Source organism: Myotis daubentonii, chromosome 7, assembly GCF_963259705.1.
Source record: "Myotis daubentonii chromosome 7, mMyoDau2.1, whole genome shotgun sequence".
NCBI classification, from domain to species: Eukaryota; Metazoa; Chordata; class Mammalia; order Chiroptera; family Vespertilionidae; genus Myotis; species Myotis daubentonii.
The window spans coordinates 41,154,340-41,179,170 of record NC_081846.1 but is presented as its reverse complement, the minus strand read 5'-3'; the positions used below and the strand labels follow the sequence as shown (position 1 = coordinate 41,179,170).

General features: G+C 34.8%; 1 protein-coding gene and 1 long non-coding RNA gene across 2 annotated transcripts in view; both read right to left on the bottom strand.

Moving 5' to 3' along the window:
- The window catches only part of TTN (titin), a 280,823-nt gene that overhangs the window by 116,563 nt on the left and 139,429 nt on the right, over positions 1 to 24,831 (bottom strand). The window contains exons 147-169 of the mRNA XM_059703948.1: positions 24,572 to 24,664; positions 23,906 to 23,983; positions 22,918 to 22,986; positions 22,680 to 22,769; positions 22,237 to 22,533; positions 21,327 to 21,407; positions 20,481 to 20,558; positions 13,860 to 13,943; positions 13,661 to 13,744; positions 13,494 to 13,577; positions 11,963 to 12,046; positions 10,986 to 11,069; positions 10,819 to 10,902; positions 10,591 to 10,674; positions 10,371 to 10,454; positions 10,170 to 10,262; positions 9,959 to 10,036; positions 9,477 to 9,560; positions 8,937 to 9,026; positions 8,585 to 8,659; positions 4,568 to 4,693; positions 3,191 to 3,256; positions 287 to 367 (exon numbers count right to left, since the gene is read on the bottom strand). Of these exons, the coding sequence (XP_059559931.1) occupies positions 287 to 367; positions 3,191 to 3,256; positions 4,568 to 4,693; positions 8,585 to 8,659; positions 8,937 to 9,026; positions 9,477 to 9,560; positions 9,959 to 10,036; positions 10,170 to 10,262; positions 10,371 to 10,454; positions 10,591 to 10,674; positions 10,819 to 10,902; positions 10,986 to 11,069; positions 11,963 to 12,046; positions 13,494 to 13,577; positions 13,661 to 13,744; positions 13,860 to 13,943; positions 20,481 to 20,558; positions 21,327 to 21,407; positions 22,237 to 22,533; positions 22,680 to 22,769; positions 22,918 to 22,986; positions 23,906 to 23,983; positions 24,572 to 24,664 (2,151 nt within the window). The remainder of the gene's footprint in view (positions 1 to 286; positions 368 to 3,190; positions 3,257 to 4,567; positions 4,694 to 8,584; positions 8,660 to 8,936; positions 9,027 to 9,476; positions 9,561 to 9,958; positions 10,037 to 10,169; positions 10,263 to 10,370; positions 10,455 to 10,590; positions 10,675 to 10,818; positions 10,903 to 10,985; positions 11,070 to 11,962; positions 12,047 to 13,493; positions 13,578 to 13,660; positions 13,745 to 13,859; positions 13,944 to 20,480; positions 20,559 to 21,326; positions 21,408 to 22,236; positions 22,534 to 22,679; positions 22,770 to 22,917; positions 22,987 to 23,905; positions 23,984 to 24,571; positions 24,665 to 24,831) is intronic.
- On the bottom strand, positions 17,787 to 19,739 carry LOC132237964 (uncharacterized). The gene is made up of 3 exons (XR_009453701.1): positions 19,659 to 19,739; positions 17,966 to 18,049; positions 17,787 to 17,862 (listed from the first exon to the last, which is right to left on the bottom strand). It is a non-coding gene; the product is annotated as an uncharacterized LOC132237964 (long non-coding RNA).

The following is a 24,831-nucleotide window of genomic DNA, read 5'->3' as shown; positions in this document are numbered from 1 at the left end:
TGATCATGAAAATGACAGCTATGGTCATTGTTATTAGATTAGAATATTATCAATTGAGTTATGTCTATTAAGTGAATTTCAGAATACTGTGAACACTCACAAAATTTCTGTCTTCTTGTAAAAAAGTTATAAAAATTATAGCCTTAACATTTAATGCTACTACAAATAAACTTTGATAAATAGGGAATCTAATTAAAAGAAAACCAAGAGACAGAAAAATTTTGTAAGCTTTGAAGTATATCTTTTGTATACTCAAAGCTGATGTAACGGTTGAAAAATACTATACCGCTTTTGAGAACAACTTCTTCCTTTGGTTGAGGTTTAGGTTCGGGAAGTAATTTGCGAACTTTCTTTTCACCTCCAGGCACTTAAAAGAATATGATTTCAAATTTTGAAGTGAATTCATATAAAAACTAAATGTCAACAATAAAATGTCTCTTTCAAAACTAGTTAACTATGTACAGTGCATAAGCAATAATTTTTGTCACATGTAAATATCACAGAATTTAAATGCAAATAATATACATCAAGTTATTTTCTCTACAAACATCTATCTAACCTTGTGATGAAATTCAATTGCATTAACTACAGGCAAATATACTCAACTTGAATGTATAGAAGATGCTGTTCTATATTAACTTTATAAATTTTCCATCAAATACACAGATTTTGACAGCATCTCTGCCTCAATCTGCAATTGTAGATTGCCCAAATCTACACTGGTATCTCCTCAATATGATTATAAAGTAGAATATAATCATATTGGCAGGTGAAAGTGTCCTTATTCAATCTTCTCCACTTGGGAGAGAAGAAAGCCAAGGGATCTAGTTTATGACCTTGATGTTGGGAAAGGGCCATTATCTCATTTTCTTAACAGCAAAGAAGTAACCTTTTTTAAAGTCTCTGTTTTGAAATAATACTAACTTAAAATTATGGACCTATAGAATTTGGAAGCTGGTGTTGGCATTATTATTTTTTTATTTTTTAAAATATATTTTATTGATTTTTTATAGAGAGGAAGGGAGAGGGATAGAGAATTTTGAAACATCAATGAGAGAGAAACACTGATCAGCTGCCTCCTGCACACTCCCTACCGGGGATGTGCCCACAACCAAGGTACATGCCCTTGACAGGAATCGAACCTGGGACCCTTGAGTCCGCAGGCTGATGCTCTATCCACTGAGCCAAACCGGTTAGGGCAGCATTATTTCTTATGAATAAGAAAATGTCCTTGAATTTAGACTAAAAGGGACTCAAGGTATTCTAAATTAATTCACTCTTGTGTCTTTAGTGAATATCAGGCATGGAGTATGCTACTAGTATATAGAGCAACCTCCTGAAATTACTATAGTCCTTATAGATTTGAATGGAAGAAAAAAAGAGAAACACTTGGTGATCATTAAACTTTTCCCCTTCACTATTGATGTCTATTAAAATTTAAGTCATTATTTATTTGTATCATGTAATATTATATTTGTTTACTCATATGCAATCTGAATTTCTTAGATATTTCTATAAAATTTCCCATTTAGTGCTTTAAACAAGACATTTGCTACTCAATAAATAGTTTTTTTTAAAAAATGTGATAATGATAACCTTGCCTAACTCTTCAAAATTTAAACATTTAAAAGGCAAATGTAATTATTTTATTTTTAAATATTTTTTTTCCTATCTTTTAGGTAGAATTTTACAAACATTCATTTTTTTTAAACAATTATAAATTGTGCTGGCCTTCAATACTAATTTGGAGTTACCAATATTCTTAATGTAAAACTATTTTTATTGATTGAACTTGGGGAAGCCACCAAGTAAGTTGGGATAGCATAATATCCTTTACTTCCATAATGGACATAGTGAAAATATATCAGTGCATTTGTTTTTCCATATTATTTTATTTTTAAGAACAATGACATTTTAGACTCAGGTGCAGAACACACCATAATAGCTATTATTTTTAAAGCCAATATATGTTACTTCATGTCATTTTAATGTTTATAAGTGACTTCGTAATAATACTTTACTAGCTAGTATTCATAGTAACATTATTTTGTAATCTTCATTTTATTTTTGAAATATTTATTAATGAAAAGTCCTATGAAAAGATTATTCTGACCAAGTTGTTTCAAAAGTAAATTCTACTAAACTTACAGAATCAAAAGGACTTACTGTCATTTAAATAGTTCCAGGACAAAGAAAAATGAAAGAAAACTTTCTGTTTTTGTAGTAATTGTTTCTTTTTTATTTAATTTATTGGGGTGACTTTGGTTAATAAAATTATGTAGGTTTCAGGTGTTATAATTCTGTAATATATTATCTGTATACTGTTTTGTATGTTTACCACCCCAAGTCAAATCTCCTTCCATCACCATTTATTCCCCCCTTTACCCTCTTCTACCTCCCTCTGCCCTTTAACCTTCATTTTATGTCAAGAAATGCATATTCAGATTGGTGATTTTCCCAAATTCCAGAGTGAATCAGGAGCAGATTCAATTTCTGGGTCTGGATGTGTTAATTACTTAAATAGAAAATAGCTCCCCACTATACTTACTAGAAAAATTAAGAACTCTATTTTAAATAGCTGCTTTCTAGACCTGTATTATTAATTTATGTTTCTTTAGGGTCTAGGCTTAGATAGGGAATATATATTCAAAGAGAAATTTTGAAAATGATGTGCAGTGATAATAAAATTTCGCTAAAACATGAGATCTGTACACCGGAAAAAAAATGTCTTGGAGTCACAGAGAAGAAAGTGACAGGAGAGCCATGAAAAAAATCTATGTGAATAATCTTAATGCGGAGAAGGAAGACATGGCTTATTTTTAGTGCTTATAACACTGGCTAACATATTGTTGTTCTGGTGTAATTCCAAAGCTTTCCAGCACTTTAACCTAAAGTGTAACCCGATATTAATTTCAGCTAAGCACCAAAATTTTATAGGTAATTGCAAGAAGACATATGTAGATGAGACAAAGATAAGCAATATCTACCCATATAATGGATGAAAATGATGAGAGACAAAGGAGGCAACACTCATGAGCCAGGACCATAAGAGGTACAAAAATACAAGAAATGAATGAGACTACTGTGATTATGTAAGAAATGTTGGAGAGAGAACATTCTAGAAGACAGAAAGAGCAAGGAGTCAGATGCAGGAAGACTGCATATGAGTGCGTTTTCCAGACTGAAATACCTTTCAGAGGCTTAAGCTCCACCTTCTCTGGGACCTCGGGTTTTTCAGGAACTTTCCTCGAAACAGCTTTAAAAAATAGGATCTTGTTTTTATTATTTGTATATTTAGACTAGGTTGAAGCACATTGTTAAACACCTGCTCCAAGAATCAAAACCAAGCTTTGGTCATAACCAAGAAGCATTAATAACAGCCAAGAACAGCCACCACCAAGCATATCAAAAGCATTCAAACCATGAACACAGACTGCAGTTTTACTCCAAAGTGCAATCGTAAAGTCTGGCTGAAAAGGAAGATAATTTTGTTTTTTGCAGAAAAATGAAAATTTTATTTGAGGTTAAATTTTACATTAAGAGAAATGTATTTAAGTGTGTGTTGTCATGAAGTATCAATCAACACTTGGGTAGCCTTTTAAGAAGTGCCCACTTTTTTCTACGTCTGACTTAAAATGCCTAAGTTCCTCTTATTGGCCACGAGAGTTGTCGAAGGGCAAGAATCACTGGAAGTAAAATCTTATCCTGGAAGATTCTGGGTTTGTACGTGTGTGTATGGAGAAAGTATTCATCTAAGATTATGTGTAGATAATTACAATTGGGAAATCGCATGACACCACAAATAAGACAACATTATATTAAAATAAAAAGAATAATATGCTTTTGGCAGTTTATTTCAGCTTTTAAAGAACATATATTAAAGAAGTTATTAAAAAGTAAGTAATATTGCATTAATTCAAAGACAAGTTTAAATGCAAAAAGAATGAAGGGAAGTTTAACGCTGGGAGGAGATGCTGGCTCAAATGTACCCGTCATCTCTCTGGCCATGTTGAAGATGACCACAGAACACAATTCTGCTTTTATCAAGTTACAAAAGAAAAAAAGTGGGGGAGCATGACAGGCCACTTATATGCGTCCCTTTCTTGGTATATGAGCACATATCAGCTATTCAATGCCATAACTATAGTACTTATAGAAACTTGGAAGCACACGACATTCCTTAAGAACAAAGTTTTGCCTTTTGTATAAATTTGTTACTGCAATATTAAAAATATTTTGCAAACATTTCTTATACATTTCACATGCATAAGATTCCAAAGATATGCCTAGCAACGAGGCTTTGACATCAGAAAACTTTCTCCGCACTCCGCATAAAAAAAGTTAGTCGGGCAGATGTCCGGGATGAAGCTCACAAAAATGCAGTTCCTGGCATTTGGGGCAGCAGGCGTGGCCTCACAAGGCACCTGGAGCAGCACGAAACACAGGTCTCTATGCAAGGCCCACAGCTTGATCATGTCTGAAAGCACACACTTGTAAACATTCTTGCAAGCGCCACTTCAGATGACTGGGTAGCAGGTTAATAAAACTTTAGAAGGAGCATTTATACCTTTAAGTTGGAATACTTTCTCCTTCACGTCTTCCTTAGGTGGAGCCGGTGGAGGAGCTGGGGGCTTTGGTTTGAATTTTGGTTTCTCAATAACCTTCTTTTCAGGTTCAGGTTCAGGTTCAGGTTCTTAAAAGAGTATTTCAGGAAAGTTAACATATGTATATATTAATTAGTAGGTGGATATATAGTGTCTTCAGTAGAAATTTACATATATATATATATATATATATATATGTGTGTGTGTGTGTGTGTGTGTGTTTGCTTTTTTGGGTACATAATATTAGTGTCCAACATAAAACATAAAACAGTGTCCAACATAAAACATGAAAATATCAACATGGTACACAGATGATGAAAAATATAGCAAAGACATTACTAAAAACAACAAATGAAGCATCCATGTAAGCCACATTGACGAGATAAATAGTACAAATTACATGAATACATAAGAATCAGATGCACATTTAAAACAATGAATCTTACATACAAACACAGAGACCTACTCTACATGTAAAACAACATAAAATATATATAAAGATGAAGATATGATGATGAAGATTTAAGTCCAATTAATTGAATACCTTGAACTGGTATTTCTTCTGGCTGTGGTTCAGGTTCAGGTTCTTCAGGCTCAATATACTTTTCAATTTCACGTTCTTTAAAGAATGTTGACAAAGGATGTGAGATTGTAATGGAAAGTGCTTCACAAAGACCCATACAAATTTCACAAAGATGTAAAGATTACCGTCACAAAGATGAAAATATACACTTAATACTAGTTCACTTATATATTAAAAAGAGACAAGATTTCTATTTTCTTATGGTTGAACTTTCTATTAACCACTTTTCTATGTATAATAATAGCAAATGAGAGGAGAGGAGGGAAGAGGAGACTGGATGAAAGAAGGTGAAGGGATTAGCTAAAGAACATATATGCATAACCCATAGACACAGACAACAATGTAGTGCTGGCCAGAGGGAAGGGAGTGTGGGGGCTGAGTGGAAGTGAGTTAAAGGTGGGGAGGGAATGGGGATATCTGTAATAGTGTCAACAATAAAAATAAGTAACAAAACATTAAGCAAAGGCTAAGACACTCTAAATAAGTATGGACTTTTAGTTAATAATAAAATATTAATACAGGTTCATTAATTATAATAATTGTACCATACTAATATAAGATATTAATAATAGGAGAAACTGATTGTGGGGATATATGAGAATCCTCTGTAGTATCTTCACAATTTCTTTGTAAGTAATTGTTCTAAAAAAAGTTTACTTTTTAAAGAAAATTATATATTGGGTTACCATTTGAGGAGCCAATGTAATTAATTCTTTCAGTTTTGCCTCAGTAAACTATGTTTTGGAATTATAATTACCACCAAGGATAATCAAATTAAGGACTCAAAATTTACTTTAAAAGAAGCATAAGTATTTGAAAAATGAAACATGTACTGAAGTGCTTTTGAATGGAATGGCAAGAAGGAATTTCACCCTATAAAATATTTTTGTATTTCTAACAGGAGTTCTTAAGGATTAAAGAATTTATCTTTTAATATATATACCTTCAACAGGGGGAGTCACTTTTCTACCAATTGTTATGAATGTTTTTTCTTCATATATTACTTCCTCGGAAGACTCTTCAACTTAAAAAAACACAGATTTTTATTTCAGATTGCATTCAGAATAGAATACTGCAACTGCTAAATTGTAAGACATCAACTTTGTTATACTCTATAATATATTCTTCAAATTACCCCAAGATATCAGTAACTTCCCTACTTAAGACAGACAACAGATAAATACATAAGACCCATCAACAACCAAAGCGAGATGATAAAGACAATTGCCATCTTCCCAAGATTCATAGAGCAGTCATATACCTTGGACAGGTGGAGCTTCTGGCTCTTCAGGGGGAGGGACTGACACTTTCTTTTCCGGGATGACTTCCTTTGGCACTTCAAGCACTTTAAAGACATTGATATTGTTTACGACAAAGAATTTAGAAGAATTTGCAAGATTCTGCAAAGAGTCCAGGGGGAAGAACTTTATCTTATAAGACTTAATGGGGCAAATAGCTTTGGAGCATGGGATCCTTTTGGAGATCCAAATTTTATAAATGAGACTTCTCAGTCTTCTTTATTTGCTTCTTTTCTTCTGTGTACCCTTAAATGTAGGTGCTCCCCACTGGTTTAACTTAGATGCTTTAAAAATTGGCTCTCCATTCTTTGAACAATCACTCCTGCACTCTCAACTCTTATTTCCGTGTGGATGACTTTTAGATCTACATCTCTAGCCTCGATCTCTTTCCTAAGCTCCAGATGCACAGTCCCAACATCCATACTTGAAAAGTGAGAAATATATTCACTATCTTATTTCTAATATCAATCAGGAATCCAATGAGCCATCCTCATGGCCATCTAGCTTCAACCTTACAATCATCTTGGGCTCAATTTCCCTAATTGCTTTGATAATAGACACTAACTCAATCTCCATCTCCCTCACATTCAATCTCCTTTTTTCATTTCTACCAATACTGATCTTGTCCAGCTTTTAATGACCTTAAATAACTGCAATGACTATGTACTATTGTCACCATCTTCCAATAGCTTGAACTGATGCCAGTTATCTTTTTGAAGCCCAACTCCTATTAATTTATACATCACTTCAAAACCCTTGAAACTTCCTATTGCTTACATAATGAAGTATACACCTTATGGTGACATTCAAAGAACTCCAACAGTGATCCGACCCTCATCTTTACATCCATCTTTATCTTTCAGTATACCTCACAACCCATCCATACTCAAATCACACATGCTTATTTGGCAGACCTTAACCTTCCCAGGCTTTTCTACCTCAGTGCCTTTTGGTATAATATTCCCTTTTCCTAGAATACCATTTCCTCCATTGCTACACGTAAAAATCCGTCAAAATTTAAAATTATACTTTTTTTTCCCCACAAAGCTTTCCCTGATGCCTCTGCCTGAAATGGATCTTTCCTTGCTCTGTGTTTCTGTAGCCTTTTATTCTCACTTTATAGGTGCGCTCACTTCCTGTCTTGTGTTAGAGTTGTGCTGTACTTTCTTTTCATCAGGTTGAAAATGCTTGAAGACAGGACCAGATCTTATCTTTTCCAATACCCTGTCTTGTTAGTGGTAAAAATGTAACAAAATGTGTTGAATTGAGCTGTTCTACATTGACTGAGAGGAGAGCCTTTTCCACCACATGTCACCGTGTCATGGCACAACCGAAGCTCATTCACTTTCTTTCTCCTGCTTACTTGATTTATTTTCTCTCTTTGCCCTCATTATTTTCCCCTTCTTATTGTAAAATGTGATTTGGCATAAACTTATGCTATTGTTTTTCCCTGAGAATCATTATTAAAACGCTCAAATAGTGTTCAGGTAAAGAGATATTTTTCTTCATGCTAGGTACCTTTTTCTGGAAGGACTTCTCGTTTTTTGGTAACAGGCACTGGTTCTTTCTTTACTGGAACAAGTTTCTTGGGCACCTCAGGCACTTTGAAGATATTAGTTTTATTTTAAAAAGAGTATTTAAAAACATTTAAAAGTGTTAAGAATAAAGAATCTATAGTTAATGGAACAGCATTAAATTAATGAAAACAAAATAAAGACATTTTTTGTCCCTATTTATGCAATAATGAGGACAATTTATTTGATTCCAATTTAAGATATCAGAATACTATTTAAGAAAACGATGATGACAATGATGACATGAATACCTTTAGCTTCTGGTGTTTCTGGCTTCTTAACAGTTGGGACTTTCTTCGGTGGGACAACTTTCTTTGCCATCTCAGGTACTTTAAAGATATTAGTAGCATTTAATAATATAACATTGCAAGATACAATACCTACACATTAATTTGACAAGTCTGTTCAACACTATAACATATGGGTAACAGATAAACACATAACAGAGCACACACAGAATAAAGACAGTGTCAAATTTCAGACAGCAAACGAAAAAGAAGTATGGATTGATTTTACTATAAGTACCTTTAGGAGGAGCTTCTGGTTTTTTGATGATAGGAACTTTCTTCTCTGGAACAATCTTCTTGGGCTCTTCAGGCACTTGAAAGATAGGAATTTCTTTTAGAGTCAGATGATTATAACGAAAAGTTTAATACTAATGAATGAATTAAAACCACATCTACTTCTTTGTTATACACATTGTAAAATTCTGTTGAACCGAAGTTTTATGTGCCAATGATGTTTGTTCTTGCCAATGAAGTCAAATTTCAAGTAAGGAGATTAAAGACTGACATTTTACCTTAAAGAATAGATGTAAAGACATAAAAATTAAATGATCAAATGATGTGTTTTCCCACACAGTGGGTCTGCCTTATACCTGCCGGCGGTGGTGCTTCTGGCTCCTCTTCTTCCACAGCAGGAACTGGTGCTTCCTCTTCAGGAGCAATTTCCTCCGGTTCTTCATATACTTCAAAGATATAGTTAATTTTAATTCAATGTGTGAAACAATGTTCTAAAATGCACAAACTGAGCACAATCAATGATTTCTCTCCTTGTTTCAATTAATATCTTCTCTCATTTTTGTTAGGGTGAAATCTATCTTATTTTCACTGACATCTGTTTCTGTCGATTTGAATGCTGGAAAGCCTTTTGATGTTTAATCTCTTTCATAGTCATTAGTTCTCCTCTCCTGTGTACATTAGAGAGCTTTGTTTAATACAGGTTACAAAATCCTACTTAGATGCCGCAGACTGATAACTCAAAATAGATCTGAGATGGGAGCTAATTAACAATGATGAAGTAAGACAAATAAAGGACAGAAAATGATGAAAAGATACTAAATTAAAAAAAAAAGAGAGAACAAGGCTTACATTAGAAATCGCACAAGTGGCAAGCTCACTCATGGTCTTACGTGTACCTTCTGGAGGAGGAGACTCCACTTTCTTGGGAACAGGAACGGCTGGTTTCTCTTCTAAGACAGGTTTCTTTGGCACTTCTGGCACTTTAAAGATATTAGTTAGTTTTACCTCTAGGTAGTTGAAAGGACATGAAATTTATACCTCATCTAGTTCACATGTAGTTCAAATAACACAGGGACAGAGGCAAGAAAAATTCACCATAAGGTCAATGACCTAATCTTGGAACTATAGAGAAAGAAAGAAAATATGGCCTATAAATATTAACAAAACCACATTAGTAAACTCTTCCAATGCTCATAATAGAAGTGTTAGTTTTTTTTAAAAAAATGATGTTATTTACAAAATTTAAACCCCAACCATCCAGAATACCAGGTTTGTAGTTGTAGTTGTGAATATAAGAGATTTGACAAACAAAAGGGTTTCCAATAAGCAAATGACCAAGATTGAGCACTTTTTGCAGAACTTCAGTCAGGACATGTACCTTTAGCTGGTGGGAATTCGGGCATTTTGGGAATGACTATTTTCTTTTCTGGAACGACTTCTTTGGGAACTTCAGGCACTTTAAAGATATTAGTATTTTATCATTAGGAAGACTAGCTGGTAAACATTTATCACATTTACACAGAACAAAACATGTTTTAAGGGCTGGAGGGTGGATCCACCTCCATCAGATGGTGGCCCGAGACATGTACCTTTGACAGGTGGGACTTCTGGTCTCTTGAGAACCACGGGGGGCTCTTTCTTTTCAGGAACAACTTCCTTAGGCACTTTGGGCACTTTGGGCACTTTAAAAGATATTAGTACTTTTTAGCGCATAGTTTCAATGACACGTGGGAACCATTAAGAGGAGCAGTAAAACATTTTAAAGACAGACATTTTTCCGTAAAATATACCTTTCATGGGTGGTGGCTCAGGTTTTTTGGCAACGACAGCAGGTGGTTTCTTTTCTGGGACAGGTTTCTTAGGTGGTGCAGTCACTAAAGATGTTAGAATTTATTATTTTAGAATAAGTGGAAATGAGGAAGAAACAAGACAAAAGCTCATATTGCCCAGAATTCTCCAGGCAAGAAGGGTGAAGGATTGGCTGAGGCAACCTGGCAGCTGGCCCAGTACCTTTTGGAGGAGCCACGGGCTCCGGCTCTTCCACAAGTTCAGCGGGAGGCTCTTCAGAGACAATTTCTTCAGGCTCTTCATGCACTTTAAAGACACAAGCTCATTTTACCACTAGAACTGTTTAAAGTATATGAAGTATTTTGTAAAAAAAAAAAAAAAGATGTTTATAACACTAAGAAGAGAGTTTTTCTTTTTCAAAAACGCTAGTTTGGATAATTTCATTTTTACCTTCAGGAGGAGGGCTCTCCGGTTTGGGAGGAATAACTTCAGGCACCTTCTTTTCTGGGACAGCTGCCTTTGGCACCTCAGGTGCTTTAAAGATATTAGTATGTTGATGATTAGACAGAGTGAAGACAAACAGACAGTGTCAAACACAGGGACAAGAGGGTGACTACCTTTGGCTGGTGGAACTTCTGGCTTTTTAGGAGGCGCCAAAGGTACTTTCTTTTCAGGGACAACTTCTTTGGGAGCCTCGGGCACTTAAAAGATATTAGTAAGATCACATTTAGTAGTTATATGACTGCAAGAACAAAAGAAGTTCAAGAGTAGCAGAGTTTATCTTCTTAAGTCTAAGGTGAACGGTAAGTACCTGTAACAGGCGGGACTTCTGGCTTTTTAGGAGGTACCACTGGTGCTTTCTTTTCAGGGACAACTTCTTTGGGAGCCTCAGGCACTTAAAAGATATTAGTACATTTACATTTAGTAGTTATGAGACAGCTAGAACAAAAAATGTTTTCAGGAGCAGATGAGTTGTGTCTTCTTAAACCTAAGATCATTGACAAATACCTTTCACAGGTGGGATTTCTGGCTTTTTAGGAGGCACCACAGACACTTTCTTTTCAGGGACAACTTCTTTGGGAGCCTCGGGCACTTAAAAGATATTAGTAAGATCACATTTAGTAGTTATATGACTGCAAGAACAAAAGAAGTTCAAGAGTAGCAGAGTTTATCTTCTTAAGTCTAAGGTGAACGGTAAGTACCTGTAACAGGCGGGACTTCTGGCTTTTTAGGAGGTACCACTGGTGCTTTCTTTTCAGGGACAACTTCTTTGGGAGCCTCAGGCACTTAAAAGATATTAGTACATTTACATTTAGTAGTTATGAGACAGCTAGAACAAAAAATGTTTTCAGGAGCAGATGAGTTGTGTCTTCTTAAACCTAAGATCATGGACAAATACCTTTCACAGGTGGGATTTCTGGCTGTTTAGGAGGCATCACAGACACTTTCTTTTCAGGGACAACTTCTTTGGGAGCCTCGGGCACTTAAAAGATATTAGTAACATTACAATCAGGAGTTCCGAGGCCAGCGGGAGAAAATATGTTCAAGAGCAGAAGCGTTATGTCTTTTTCAGCCTAAGATCAGTGACAAATACCTTTAACAGGTGGGATTTCTGGCTTCTTAGGAGGCGCCACAGGTACTTTCTTTTCAGGGACAACTTCTTTGGTAGCCTCAGGCACTTAAAAGATATTAGTACATTTACATTTAGTAGTTATGAGGCTGCTGGGAGAAAATGTTTTCAAGATTGGAAGAGTTTTATCTTCTTAAGTCTAAGGTGAGTGACAAGTACCTGTAACCGGTGAGATTTCTGGCAAGTTCGCAGGCACCACTGGTGCCTCCTTTTCAGGGACAAGTTCTTGAGGAACTTCAGGCACTTAAAAGATATTAGTAGTTTTACACTTAGGTTAATGAGATCAATGGGTTACAATTATTTCCAAGAGCAAAGAGGTCTAATTTTTTTCTGTAGAATAAGGATGTGGTGGAAAATACCTGAAACTGGTGGGGCTTCTGGTTTTTTGGGTGGTGCCCTGGGGATTTTCTTTTCTGGGACGACTTCTTGAGGAACTTCAGGCACTTGAAAGATATTAGTAGTTTTACACAGAAGTTAATGAAGAGCAATGGCCTAAAACTGTTTTCAACAGCAGAAGAGCCACTTCTGTGGCAGAATGAGGTCAGGGCGAACGCATACCTGTGACAGGCGGAGCTTCTGGTTTTTGGGGTGGTGCCTTGGGAACTTTCTTTTCTGGGACAACTTCTTGGGGAGCTTCAGGCACTTGAAAGATATTAGTCGTTTTACACTTCAGTTAAAGAAGAGCAATGGCCTAAAACTATTCTCAAGAATGGAAGAGAGATTTCTTCTGCGAAATGAGGTCAGGACTAACATATACCTGTGACAGGTGGGGCTTCCGGCTTTTTGAATGGTGCCTTGGGAATGATCTTTTCTGGGATGACTTCTTGAGCAGCTTCAGGGACTTGAAAGATATTAGTATTTTTAGAATTTGTGAATAGTGAAGGCATATACTGTAATAATTGTGACGCGAACAAGACAACAGCCTCCACTCTTAACAGAGCAGTGGGAAGAAATACCTATAGCAGGCGGGGCTTCTGGTTTTTTGGGCACAGCCACAGGCACTTTCTTTTCAGGTACAACTTCTTTAGGAGCTTCAGGAACTTTGAAGATATTAGTACGTTTTAGTTCGAGACTAACTAGGCGAGAGTGACAACATATTTACCCCAAGCGATACAATTTGTGAGGTTGGAGGACACTTCCACACATGCGCTCAGACCCGCCCCCGGAAAAGCATGACCAACAACACAAGGATAAATACCTTTAGCAGGTGGAGCTTCTGGCTTCTTAGGAGGAGCCACAGGCACTTTCTTCTCAGGGATGGCTTCCTTCGGTGGCGGCACCTCTGGCACTTAAAAGACATTGGTAATTTGTGTTTAGAAAACGTGACAACCATTAATGACTATACCGTGTAATCGTTAAACCCAGACATTTTGGAAAACTTCTGATTTGTTTCTCTTTAGAATTATATCACCTTCACGCAGTGGTATTTGCATATAGAATTTTCTAGCTAAAATAGTTACTTTTCTTCCTGGTATATAGATAGCTTGGACATTACCTTCAGGGGGAGGACTCTCCGGTTTGGGAGGAATAACTTCAGGCACCTTCTTTTCTGGGACAGCTGCCTTTGGCACCTCAGGTGCTTTAAAGATATTAGTATGTTGATGATTAGACAGAGTGAAGACAAACAGACAGTGTCAAACACAGGGACAAGAGGGTGACTACCTTTGGCTGGTGGAACTTCTGGCTTTTTAGGAGGCGCCAAAGGTACTTTCTTTTCAGGGACAACTTCTTTGGGAGCCTCGGGCACTTAAAAGATATTAGTAAAATTGCAATCAGGAGTTATGGTCTCATAACTGGGAGAAAATATTAGCAAGAGCAGACGCGTTATGCCTCGTTCAAAACTAAGATCAGTGACAAATACCTTTAAGAGGAGGGACGTCTGGCTTTTTAGGAGGCACCACCTGTGTTTTCTTTTCAGGGACAACTTCTTTGGGAGCCTCAGGCACTTAAAAGATATTAGTAACATTACAGTCAGGAGTTATGAGGTCACTGGAACAAAATGTTTTTAGGAGCAGATAACATATTCTTAAACCTGAATCCAGGGCAAATACCTGTAACAGGTGGGATTTCTCGCTTTTTAGGAGGCACCAAAGGCACTTTCTTTTCAGGGACAACCTCTTTGGGCGCTTCAAGCACTTTGAAGATATTAGTAAATTTACATTTGAGTTACACGGATCAACACAGACGGAAATCACATTGACACATCAACAGAACTTCCCAGGCTAGCAAGGTGGTTCTTTCCATTGCCCTCCCTACCCCATCGTGAAGGGAGTTCAGGGATGTACCTTCCACAAGTACAACTTCAGGCTTTGGGGGAGGATGCACTTTCCTTTCTGGGACTTCTTTGGGAGCCTCAGGAACTTTAAAGATATTAATATTTTTACACTTAGGAGTTACAGGAACCAGTACAAACAGGAAACACATTTCTACAGGAAAAGAGATTTTTCCAAATCTCTAAGCTTCCAGCAACATATACCTTCATCAGAAGGGCCTTTAGGCTTTTTATGAGGAACCACAGATGCTTTCTTTTCAGGGAGAATTTCGTGAGGTGCTCCGGGCGCTTGAAGAAATTAGTAGTGTAACATTTAGTGTTATGAAGATCAGGAGGTACAAGCAAGTATTGTCAAGACTACAACAGGTATTTCTTCTACAGCTTGAAGGCATGGTAACTTGTACCTTTAACTGATGGAGGCTCCCTTTTCTTGGAAGGAACTCTCTTCACGGGAACCACTTCTTGAGGCGCTTCAGTCGCTTTAAAGATATTAGTATTTCACGTTTAAGAGTTAAAGTGATTACTAAAAGCAGTAACCACAATGAGTTAGCAAATACAGTTTTCTGGAAGTCCCTTCTCTCCCTCTCCATTCTCTGCTTGCCCCATGAACCAACTAAGTCTAATGGGGGTGGTAGGGTCCTTGAGAAGAGGATTCACCCTTCTCTAGCACCCAGCGGAATTTCTGTCACCGCAGACCTTCCTTACTAAGTATTTGTTGAATGAATACGTTTAATTGGAGGGTTTTCTGTTTTGATAAATATGGCCCTACATATTTTCTTTTGAGAGGCTGCTTGAAAGAGATTAGTATGTTTAGGGGTTATGGAGAACATTAGAAAACATAATTTTAAGAGCAGAGAGCAGATCATCTCTTCTTCAGTATCTGTGTAGACATGATATATACCTTCCACAGGCAGAGGTTCTGGCTCTTCAGGAACATCCTCAGATAATTGCATATCAGGAGCAACTTCTTTCATAGCTTCTGGTGCTTTAAAGATATTAGTATCACACTTAGAGATTAAGGATCAGTGGAGACATGAGTCATATTAACGGAATAAAAGCTATTTTTATGGCTACAAGGGCACTTCTTTCAAGAACTGAATGAGGTTTAATGCATTAAGGAAAGGAAATCCAGTCTATCTGTCTTTGCTTATTACTCCCCAACTCACTAGCACCATGTACATAATAGGCATTCATTGAATAAATGAAGGAAGGAATGATAGAATGAATGATACCTTTAGTAGAAGGTGTTTTAATTTCAATTTCAGTCATGGGTGTTTCCTTGACAGGGACAACTTCTTGAGGTGATTCAGGCACTTTAAAGATATTAATTCATTGTACTTCAGAGTGATGAAGAGCAATGAAGGATTTTAATCATAACTCCACCTATAGGAATACCTCAGACTGGGAGGCCTCCCTGCTCCTCAAATCTGATTTTTTAGTAATAGTATGAATATTTGATTATCAGGAGCTGTTTTCTTGGTCACCTCAGGCACTATCAATATTAGCAATTTTGCTCAGCCGGTGTGGCTCAGTGGTTGAGTGTCGACCTATGAACCAGGAGGACATGGCTCGATTCCTGGTCAGGGTACATGCTGGGTTGCGGACTCAATCCCCAATGTGGGGGTGTGCAGGAGGCAGCTGAACAATGATTGTCTCTGATTATTGATGTTTCTCTCTCTCCCTCTCTCTTCCTCTCTGAAATCAATAAAGATATATTAAAAATTACTAATTTTATTTCTTGATATGGTAGATGTATAGAAAATTAGATCATAGAAAATTAGCTTCAAGAGAAAAGTTTTGTTTTTAAAAAATAATTAACAACGTACTTTTCTTTAGTTATTAATTTGAGGAGAGCAAAACAGCTCCTTTCTTATCTGGTTTGGCTTCATTTTGTGCCCTCACTTGAAGCACTTTAGAAAAGTGCTTGTTTTTCAGGTATAGCAGAGAGGACAACCCAAAGATTCTAGACTGAGAAAACAATGTCAAAATGTTTAGTTTTTAAATTACAGAAGTTATTATTCTGGATGTTAAAAAACTTCTCAACTTTTAATTTACCTAAAAATATTCAAAATGGAAAAACGTAGGACTCTTTAAAAAATAAAAGACAATGAGAGGGGCTAAGTGTTCAGGGCAGAATTCCAACTTTAACTGGTTTTGTTTTAACTGCTTTGGTTATAGAAGACTCTCAGCTAAAGATGACATAGAACAGCTTCATATTAAATTTGATATTTTTTCTTTAAGTAATGGTTTTCTGAAAATATTTCTATAATATTTAAGTCTTGTGGGAAATAAGTTATTTCTAACATACATGCTTATTTTTGGTAGTAAACTTATTTTAATAGAAAAATAATTACAATAGGCAGTTATATTCTGGGATTTCAACCCTATGGAGAGTTGAATTATAGACTTATAATCTATAACCAAACACCTCTGTAGTATTTGATGACACTGATTTCTACATTATAGAGAGTGTGTTGAGCCAATTCAATCTAATTTGGGAGATATAAATGTTATAAGTAGTCTTCTATCATTTTTTTTCTAGCTATGCTGAATTTAGTTTTTTATGGACACAGTAACAGTTATTTTCTATTGAAGAATCTATCTGGCTTACACCTGCACATTATATGTATACATATTTTTCCCTGGAGGCCTCATAGATGAACTTTGTAGACCAACCATCACCCATATATATAAATAAAAAAAAAATTTCCCCTCTGTTATCTTTTAAACCACTCATGGGGATATGTATACACCAAATCAAACTCCTGCTTTGGGGGAGCCACTTCTCCAAAATGACTTTCTTGGTAGCATCTGGGGCTTTCAAGATATTAGTATTTTTCCATGTGTTAAATACAACTATATTCATGAGATAAGAAAGTAGACTTTCTTCTGGCTTGTACCTTTTGGTGATATTATCTTTCTTCTTCTAGCAGCAGAAGCTGGCCTCTCTGGAATACCTTCCTCGGAGACTTCCATCTCTTTAAAGATATTAGTAGGTTTTAGTTGAATAAAGGCAAAGACATGAAGACATGGCATATTAAGAAAGTTAGGTATATTTTAAAGTTAGAGATTCTAATTTTAAATTCAGTTTTTAATTTTTGTTCTAACCGTTTTTCTCTGTACATTGTATGAGTGGGACTTTTTTGGTGGGGCATGTCATAGTTCCTTGTCTTGGGTACATTAGGTGCTCTAAAGATATTAGTATTTTAGCATTAGAGGTTGTGAGAATCTACATACAACATTAAACTTATTTTATAGACCAAAGAAGAATTTTCTTATTTAGATTTTCATAACTAAGAATTATGCCTTCAGTAGGAAGATACCCTGAAATGTTGGGAAGAGCTTCAGGAAACTCTACTCCGGAAAAACTTTTCTGGTTGTATCAAGTTCTTTAAAGATATTAGTAGATTTATACTAGAACTCATAAAAGCAGTGAATTATATAACATGCAACTTTTGTGTCTTGAAATCAAAGATAATCAACGAAGTTTGATGTTGTTCAAATATACCTTTAGATGCTGGCGTTTCTCTCTTTTTAGGAATAGTCACATATTTTTTATCCTCTGGAACAACTTTCTTGGGTGGTTCAGGCACTTAAAAGATATAAGTATAGTCATACATGGTGAAGTAAATATTGAGCTTTTAAAAAGAGCCACAAATAAATGTTCTTCAGACTGTGTCATCAGTGTTATATACCTTTTGCTAGTTTGGGTTTTGTCTTTTGAGGATGAGTCATAAATACTTTTTCTTCTGTGGTTGATTCTTCGGATACTTCATACACTTTAAAGATATTAGTATGTATACAATTAGCTTCATTTCAAAGTGGATGAAGAACAGTATTAATAAAAACATAATACATAGTTATCACTCAAGTTACCAGTTGTACATAGACAAATATTAGTGACAATAACACATTGGCTAGGAAAAAGTCTCCTTCCCAGTTTTATCATATAAGACTCAGCATTTCTTTATTAACATGATGATAAAATTGAGGAATTCACTGGAAAGGGACTATATAATTATTCTACTTTTTCTGTAGACATTTACTGGACAAATTTTCCTATTGCTCTAATTTTTTATGAGTTTGTTAAAAAAGAACAGGATCAATGTTGAGTTGTACATTAAGAATTCTTTGATATTTGACCTATTGGAAATTCATATAAGCCTTTTTCTTTTCCAAAACCTAGTTATCTATATTTTAAAACCACATCTAATTTTTTGCTTTATTGTTTAATATTAATGTTAAAATAATTTAGGGATTAAAATCAGGAAATAAAAATAAAAATAACTAAATATTTGGAAAATAAGGCAAATGAAAGAAAAAGATTCCTCCAGCTTTTAGAAAGGAAGCCTGGATGATGAAAATAACCAAACTCAAGTACAGAAAAGGTATTCAAAGGAAGGAATCAGGCCCTAGCTGTTTTGGCTCAGTGGATAGACTAGAGTGTTGGCCTGTGGACTAAAAGGTCTCAGGTTAGATTCTGGTCAAGGGCACATGCCTGGGTTGGGGGTTAGATTCCCAGGAGTGGGTGTGCAGCAGACAGCCAATCAATGATTCTCTCTCATCATTGATGTTTCTATCTCTCTCCCTCTCCATTCCTCTACGAAATCAATAAAAATATATTTAAAAACAGACACATACAAAAACAAAAGAAAACAAAAAAAGAAGGAGGGAGTCAGCATATATTTTTATCCCAGCCTAGAATTATAGTGACAAAAATTGGCTTAAAACAGGGAATTTTTTAGATGAAAATAAATGTAAGAATATCTAGATTACTGGCATTTTCACTACTTAGGTTACTGAAAGTATTCTATTCAGAATATTTTATTATTCAAATAATAAAAATGATATTTATTATTTAATTTTACTTCTCAAATTATTTAATTAAAAATTTACATGAGAGCCAATTTAAAAAATGGCTTCAGAATTCTTTTGAGATTCTAATTGCTATGTAAATTTATGGTCATTTGCAGCATTGCCAAAATGTTTCCAGAGATTGTGTTGAAGAGTAAAAAATAATAATGGTTGAGCATTTTGATTCTATAAAATTCAATTAAAATATTATTATGAAGTTAGTTATTTCATAGTCTGAGAAAATAAATTGCTTCAAAGCAAAGGACATTTGTGCACATGACATTAATAAGACAGGACAACAAATTGAACAAGACAAACGACTTTTCTAAACTTCAGCAATGTTATAAGTTCAAGACTATTTTTTAAATTGTTGAAGAAATAATTTTGAGGCTAATAGTATTCAAATTATTTACTCTTAGCTAGATATTTTTGGTGAGTTAAGGCTTTTACAAGATATTAGTGTATTTACTTTTAAAAGCTATGAAGACAAACACAAATGAAACCAAAGGGAACCACCAAGTTTTCTACACTCACTGTATATCGTTGTGTCTTCAGAAAGAACTATAGTTGATATTTCTTCTTGAATACTTTTCTTAGGCACCTCAGGAACTTTAAAGATATTAGTATATTAATTGTTATGTATGACAATGTAAGATATTAAGAATATAAAGTAACAAACTACACAGATTTAACCTCACACACATTCACTTTAAACCATGAATAACTAAATAAAGAGTTCCTTCACGTTGTGATTAGCATCAGCGTGTACCTTTAACTGGTGGAACTTCAGGCTTCTTAGGAACAGCTTCATGAACCTTTTCTTCTGGAACAATTTTCTTGGGTACTTCAGGTGCTTTAAAGATATTTGATTGTTTTATTTTTAAGAATTTCATAATTGATTATAAAATATCAAGACAAGGGGCATCTAACAAGAAGAATGTCAAAAATTCCCAAATAAGTCAACGAAACACAGTCAATGTATCTCTCTAGATCGCCTTGTGACTGAGTTCTTGATTTGTCAGTTTAGAAACACTCTGCCCTTTGGGGATAGCATCATTGTCTATTGTAATTTGGAACATGTTTATTTGTTTTCAGAGCTATTTGACAATAGCTTCCAAAATAAATTATTTTTGAAAAAGAAGTTGAGTGGTCATATTGTTTAATTATTTCTTAAGAAGAGGATGAGCCCCAACAATAAACTTATAGGCATACAGGAAGATTATGTTATAGAACATAAATTGAAGTGTACATCAATCAGTTATATTGTGGTATTAAGGGGAGAATGATCTCTCTCTTCTCCATAGTAAGTAAATAAAAGAGGGTTTTACATTAGAGGTAAATCAGCAAAGGCAGTACCTTTAGCTGGTGGAAATTTGGGCTCTTCAGGAACATGTACTTTTTCTTCTACCACAATTTTCTTGGGTGCTTCAGGTACTTTAAAGATAGTAGTAACATTTTTTACTTTTAAACATTCATAAAGATTTTCAACAAACAGAACATAAGAGAAATGTCAATCAACAGAGAACATAACAATATCAAGTACAGATATCACTTTATCAAATACATTACAGTATTTGATGAGAGTTGAATTTCAATAAGAAACACAACAAATCCAGGGGAATTTTTCATGTTACAATTTAACAAGAAAAAGTAACAAGACAGTGTCAGTTGGTGCTATTGCTACTTGTCTTGGTGGAATAATTGGTACTTTTTTTTCAGTGATGACGTTCTTAAATGCTTCACAGATTTTAAAGATGTAAGTATATGTTATGTATTAGTTTTTTTTTCATTTCTATTGTGAAATTCAAGAGGTTTATAAAAATGAACAAAGCAGGAATATTAAAAATATAGTTACTATGTAGTTACATTTACTAGGTTATTAAAATTAATAATAGGAAAACATGGATTTTTCTATAAGCACATTAGTGAATATATAATGAAATAGTACCAAAGAAGGAAATGTGAGTTCACTATTTGGTTAAGAGACATTTGCTCTGGGTATTTTAGGTATAACAACAGTGACTTTCTTTTTTGGTAGACTCTCCTTTGGACCCTCAGCCACTCCAAAGATATTAGTTTGCTTTAAAAATTACCAAAACACAAAACATGGAAGACAAACATCAAGTAGAATGCACACTTGTAAAACAACCACCGTGCTACGGTACATACAATTAGGTAAGTAATTTTTTGCCAATGAAATACCTTTAGCTGGTGGCTCTTTTCGAGGAACAACTCTAGTGGGTGGTTTTTTTGGAGGGATGACTTTCTCGGATATCTCAGGCCCTTCAAAGATATTAGTGTTTTGCTTTAGAATGAACTCTTCAAGTATTATGAAACATTACTATTAAAGTTAGTACAATGAGGGCTGATAACATGCTTTATTTGTATTTTTAAATTTATACCACACCTACTTCAAAAAAAGACTTGGTTTTGCTAAATTTCACCTATATTGTTTATTAACTGTGTATACTAAGCACACATACACACACACACATTCCTTCGTATCACACACATATTATTAATTTGTGCAACATCTGGAGTGCTATTGCAAAGAATTATTTGTATTATGGGTTATCTTCAGAATATACTAGAATTCAGGTGCTGTTACTAACATCCATTTACCGCCTAATGTTATTTTCCTAATGATAAATGGTGGAAGCTTTTGAAAGGAATTTATCAGCTTATGAACAATTGACTGGAATGTTAACAATGCAATGGTTGCTTGGCCTGAACATGTAAGCTCCCCAGTGAACTGAGGAGCGTCTTTTTCACTCAGCAATGACACTGGTCTATTATTTTGATTTCTGTAACAGCCATGTAACATTCTTAGTTGGATTTTAAAAAGAATCCAGAAATTCATGTAGTGACCTCCTTAGCTAAGTAGATTTCAAATGTTATCTTGTTTGCTAAAATTATATTGTGATTAATCTCTATATCAATCTTTGTATCAAATAGTGTAAGTATTTGATACAAGGGTAAAGTGTGTAATGATTTTAACTAGGAAAATAAGTGGATTTCTAGTGTTCCAAACCGAACGCGAAAGGTGCTTAAAAGACAAAGTTAGTTAGAAAAAGATAGGATAACTTGCAATATCTACAGAATTCCCCTCTACCTTTGGGTGGAGCTTTGGGTTTTTCATATACTTCCACTTCTTCAGCTTCTAAAAATTCTATCACCCTATGAATTTCTTCAACTTTGTGTACTTCTTCAAATCTCTGTTTTTCTACTTTGATAAATTCTTCTACTTCATGGAACTCTTCTTCTTCAAAATATTCTTCAACTTCATGGAACTCTTCTTCTTCAAGAGCTTCTTCCACGTGTGCTTCCACTACTTCTAGTTCTGTTCTTTCTCTTACTACTTCCTCCTTATGGAAGGCAACTGATATTTTTTCTTCAAGGACAGTTCTCCCTGAAAGAGCATCTTTATTAAGAGATTTATTTTTTTTTTAAACACAGAAGAAATGAAGATGTAAATTCAAAATATAAAATAAAAACAACATGAAAAAAGGTTTTCATGCAACAGTATGTGAAAATCAAAGATTTCCCCCAAAATACCTTTAGCTGGGGGAACAGCTTCTTTTTTAGGCACAAGGACTTTCTTTTCTGGGATTTTCTTTTCTGGAACTTTCTTTTGTACTTCGGGCACTTTAAAGATATGGTTTTAACATTTAGGACTATTAAGAGCAAGCTTTCATAGACAAAGACATCAAAAACAATCAAGACACAGAGACATAAAACAAGTCTTAATGAAAAAAGATGAAAAAGAAGATCAGGTTTAAAAGAGAAGATATACCTTTGGCTGGAGGTGCTTCTTTTTTCTGAACAGGAACAGGTACTTTTTCCTCAGGAACCTTCTTTGGCACTTTAAAGATATTAGATGTTTCAGTTAGCTGACAATACTCAATAATAAACATGAAATAGAAACAGCAGAACGACACCAACAATAATCAAAGTCTAAGAAGTCCCTCTGTACTATTAGATGACATTATGACAGGAAATAAAGATATTTTTCCAGATCACTCATTTGTGCTAACCATACCTTTAGAAGAAGCTATGTCCCCCAAAAAACTGTGCTGGTTCTATTTTTTTTTAAACCAAGAATTACCAATACTGATATTGGGCTTACTGCTACTATTTCTAATTTGATGAAGACTTTTTTTTTTTTTTTTGCTTTTTAAAAGATAGGTGTCATATTCTATTGGGCATTATTATATCTGCTGAGAAGGTCTACTGTGATGGGGACAGCATAATCTTATCTATTAAAGGCACTACTAAAGCATCAACTTAATTAGGAAGCAATGAAAAAATGGACATTTTGTAATAACCTTGAGTGCTTAGGCCAAATATTACTGAAGGGACCTACAGCTTATAGAAATAGTTATTATACAAACATTAGAAGACATTTTCCCTATAAGACCATATAATAGACATATTATAATAATTACACGAGAAAACCTTTGTTGTGTAATGGAATAAAATCTATGAATGGAATGTGGGGAAGAGGGACTCACTGCTATGCATCTAAGTATACAGAGCTATACTATTAACATTAAAATGCTCAGCTATTCAAAATAAGAAACTTCTAGAATAATTCATACACATATAATCATCCATTAATATCCTGAAAAAGGTGAAAATGGAAAGGGTTTATTTTTACCAGTTCTTACTCAATTTTATAAGTTTGTTACTTAAATGACTCTAAGAAACAGTGAAAGAAGACACTGTTTTAAAAAGAAAACAAATGGGAATTTAAAGATATTAGTCGTTGGGATTTGCTATACCTTTAGCTGGTGGTGCCTCCACTTTTTTAGGAACAGGAGTAGGTGCTTCAGGTACTGCTTTCTTAACCACTTTAGGCACTTAAAAGATATTTTATGGACATTTTGAAAAATGACATGCTGTGCATAGAACAACTCCCACTTACCAACCCCCCAAAACATTGATTTTTGTTAAAAAGATATTAGGAGCCTAAATGTTAATTTTAAATATGGAGTGATGGCTCTAAAGGTGGATATTACCTTGAAATCTTATATGCAAACATAATATCAATTATATAAAGACTGTCATAGTCTTCAGAAATCATAGGCTAAGAATCATTCTAAAAAGTGAACACCACAGAAATATTTCCCCCATCTTAATATTAAAAAATATTAAGGATTGAAAACTACAAGAAAGTATTATAATAGGAGCTGGCTAGAAAAAAGTTAAAGTGCCAATAACAGAAATGCGATCACTCACTCTAATTGCATTGCAGCATTAGTAGAAAAAGTGGGCAGAAGTAGTGAGGGGAGGAAGGGAAACAAAACTTGTGGCGCCAGTAATAATTAATCTTCAATTTATTATTGATATAAAAAAAGTGTACTGATGAATATTGGATAAATACAAATTCTGAGAAAGATTTGGAACACTGTGTCTTTTAAATGTCCAACCCATAAAAGCAGCTGTACCTCTAGGTGGCACCACTTCCTCAACCTCCTCTATGCTAGGTGGTTCTTCTGGGATCTCTTCTTCTGGTATAGGTTCTTCAGGTTCCTCATACACTTCAAAAAGATTATTATTTTGTAAATTATTTTTAGAATTTTTTTTGAATGTTAGGCTAAAATGATATATCTGAAAACTGAAGTTGTCTGATCAGTGTAAGTAATTCATAGCTCAGCCTTCCTAAAGTGTGTGAAAACTCACTAGTCCTTGAAAAAAAGCCACTGGA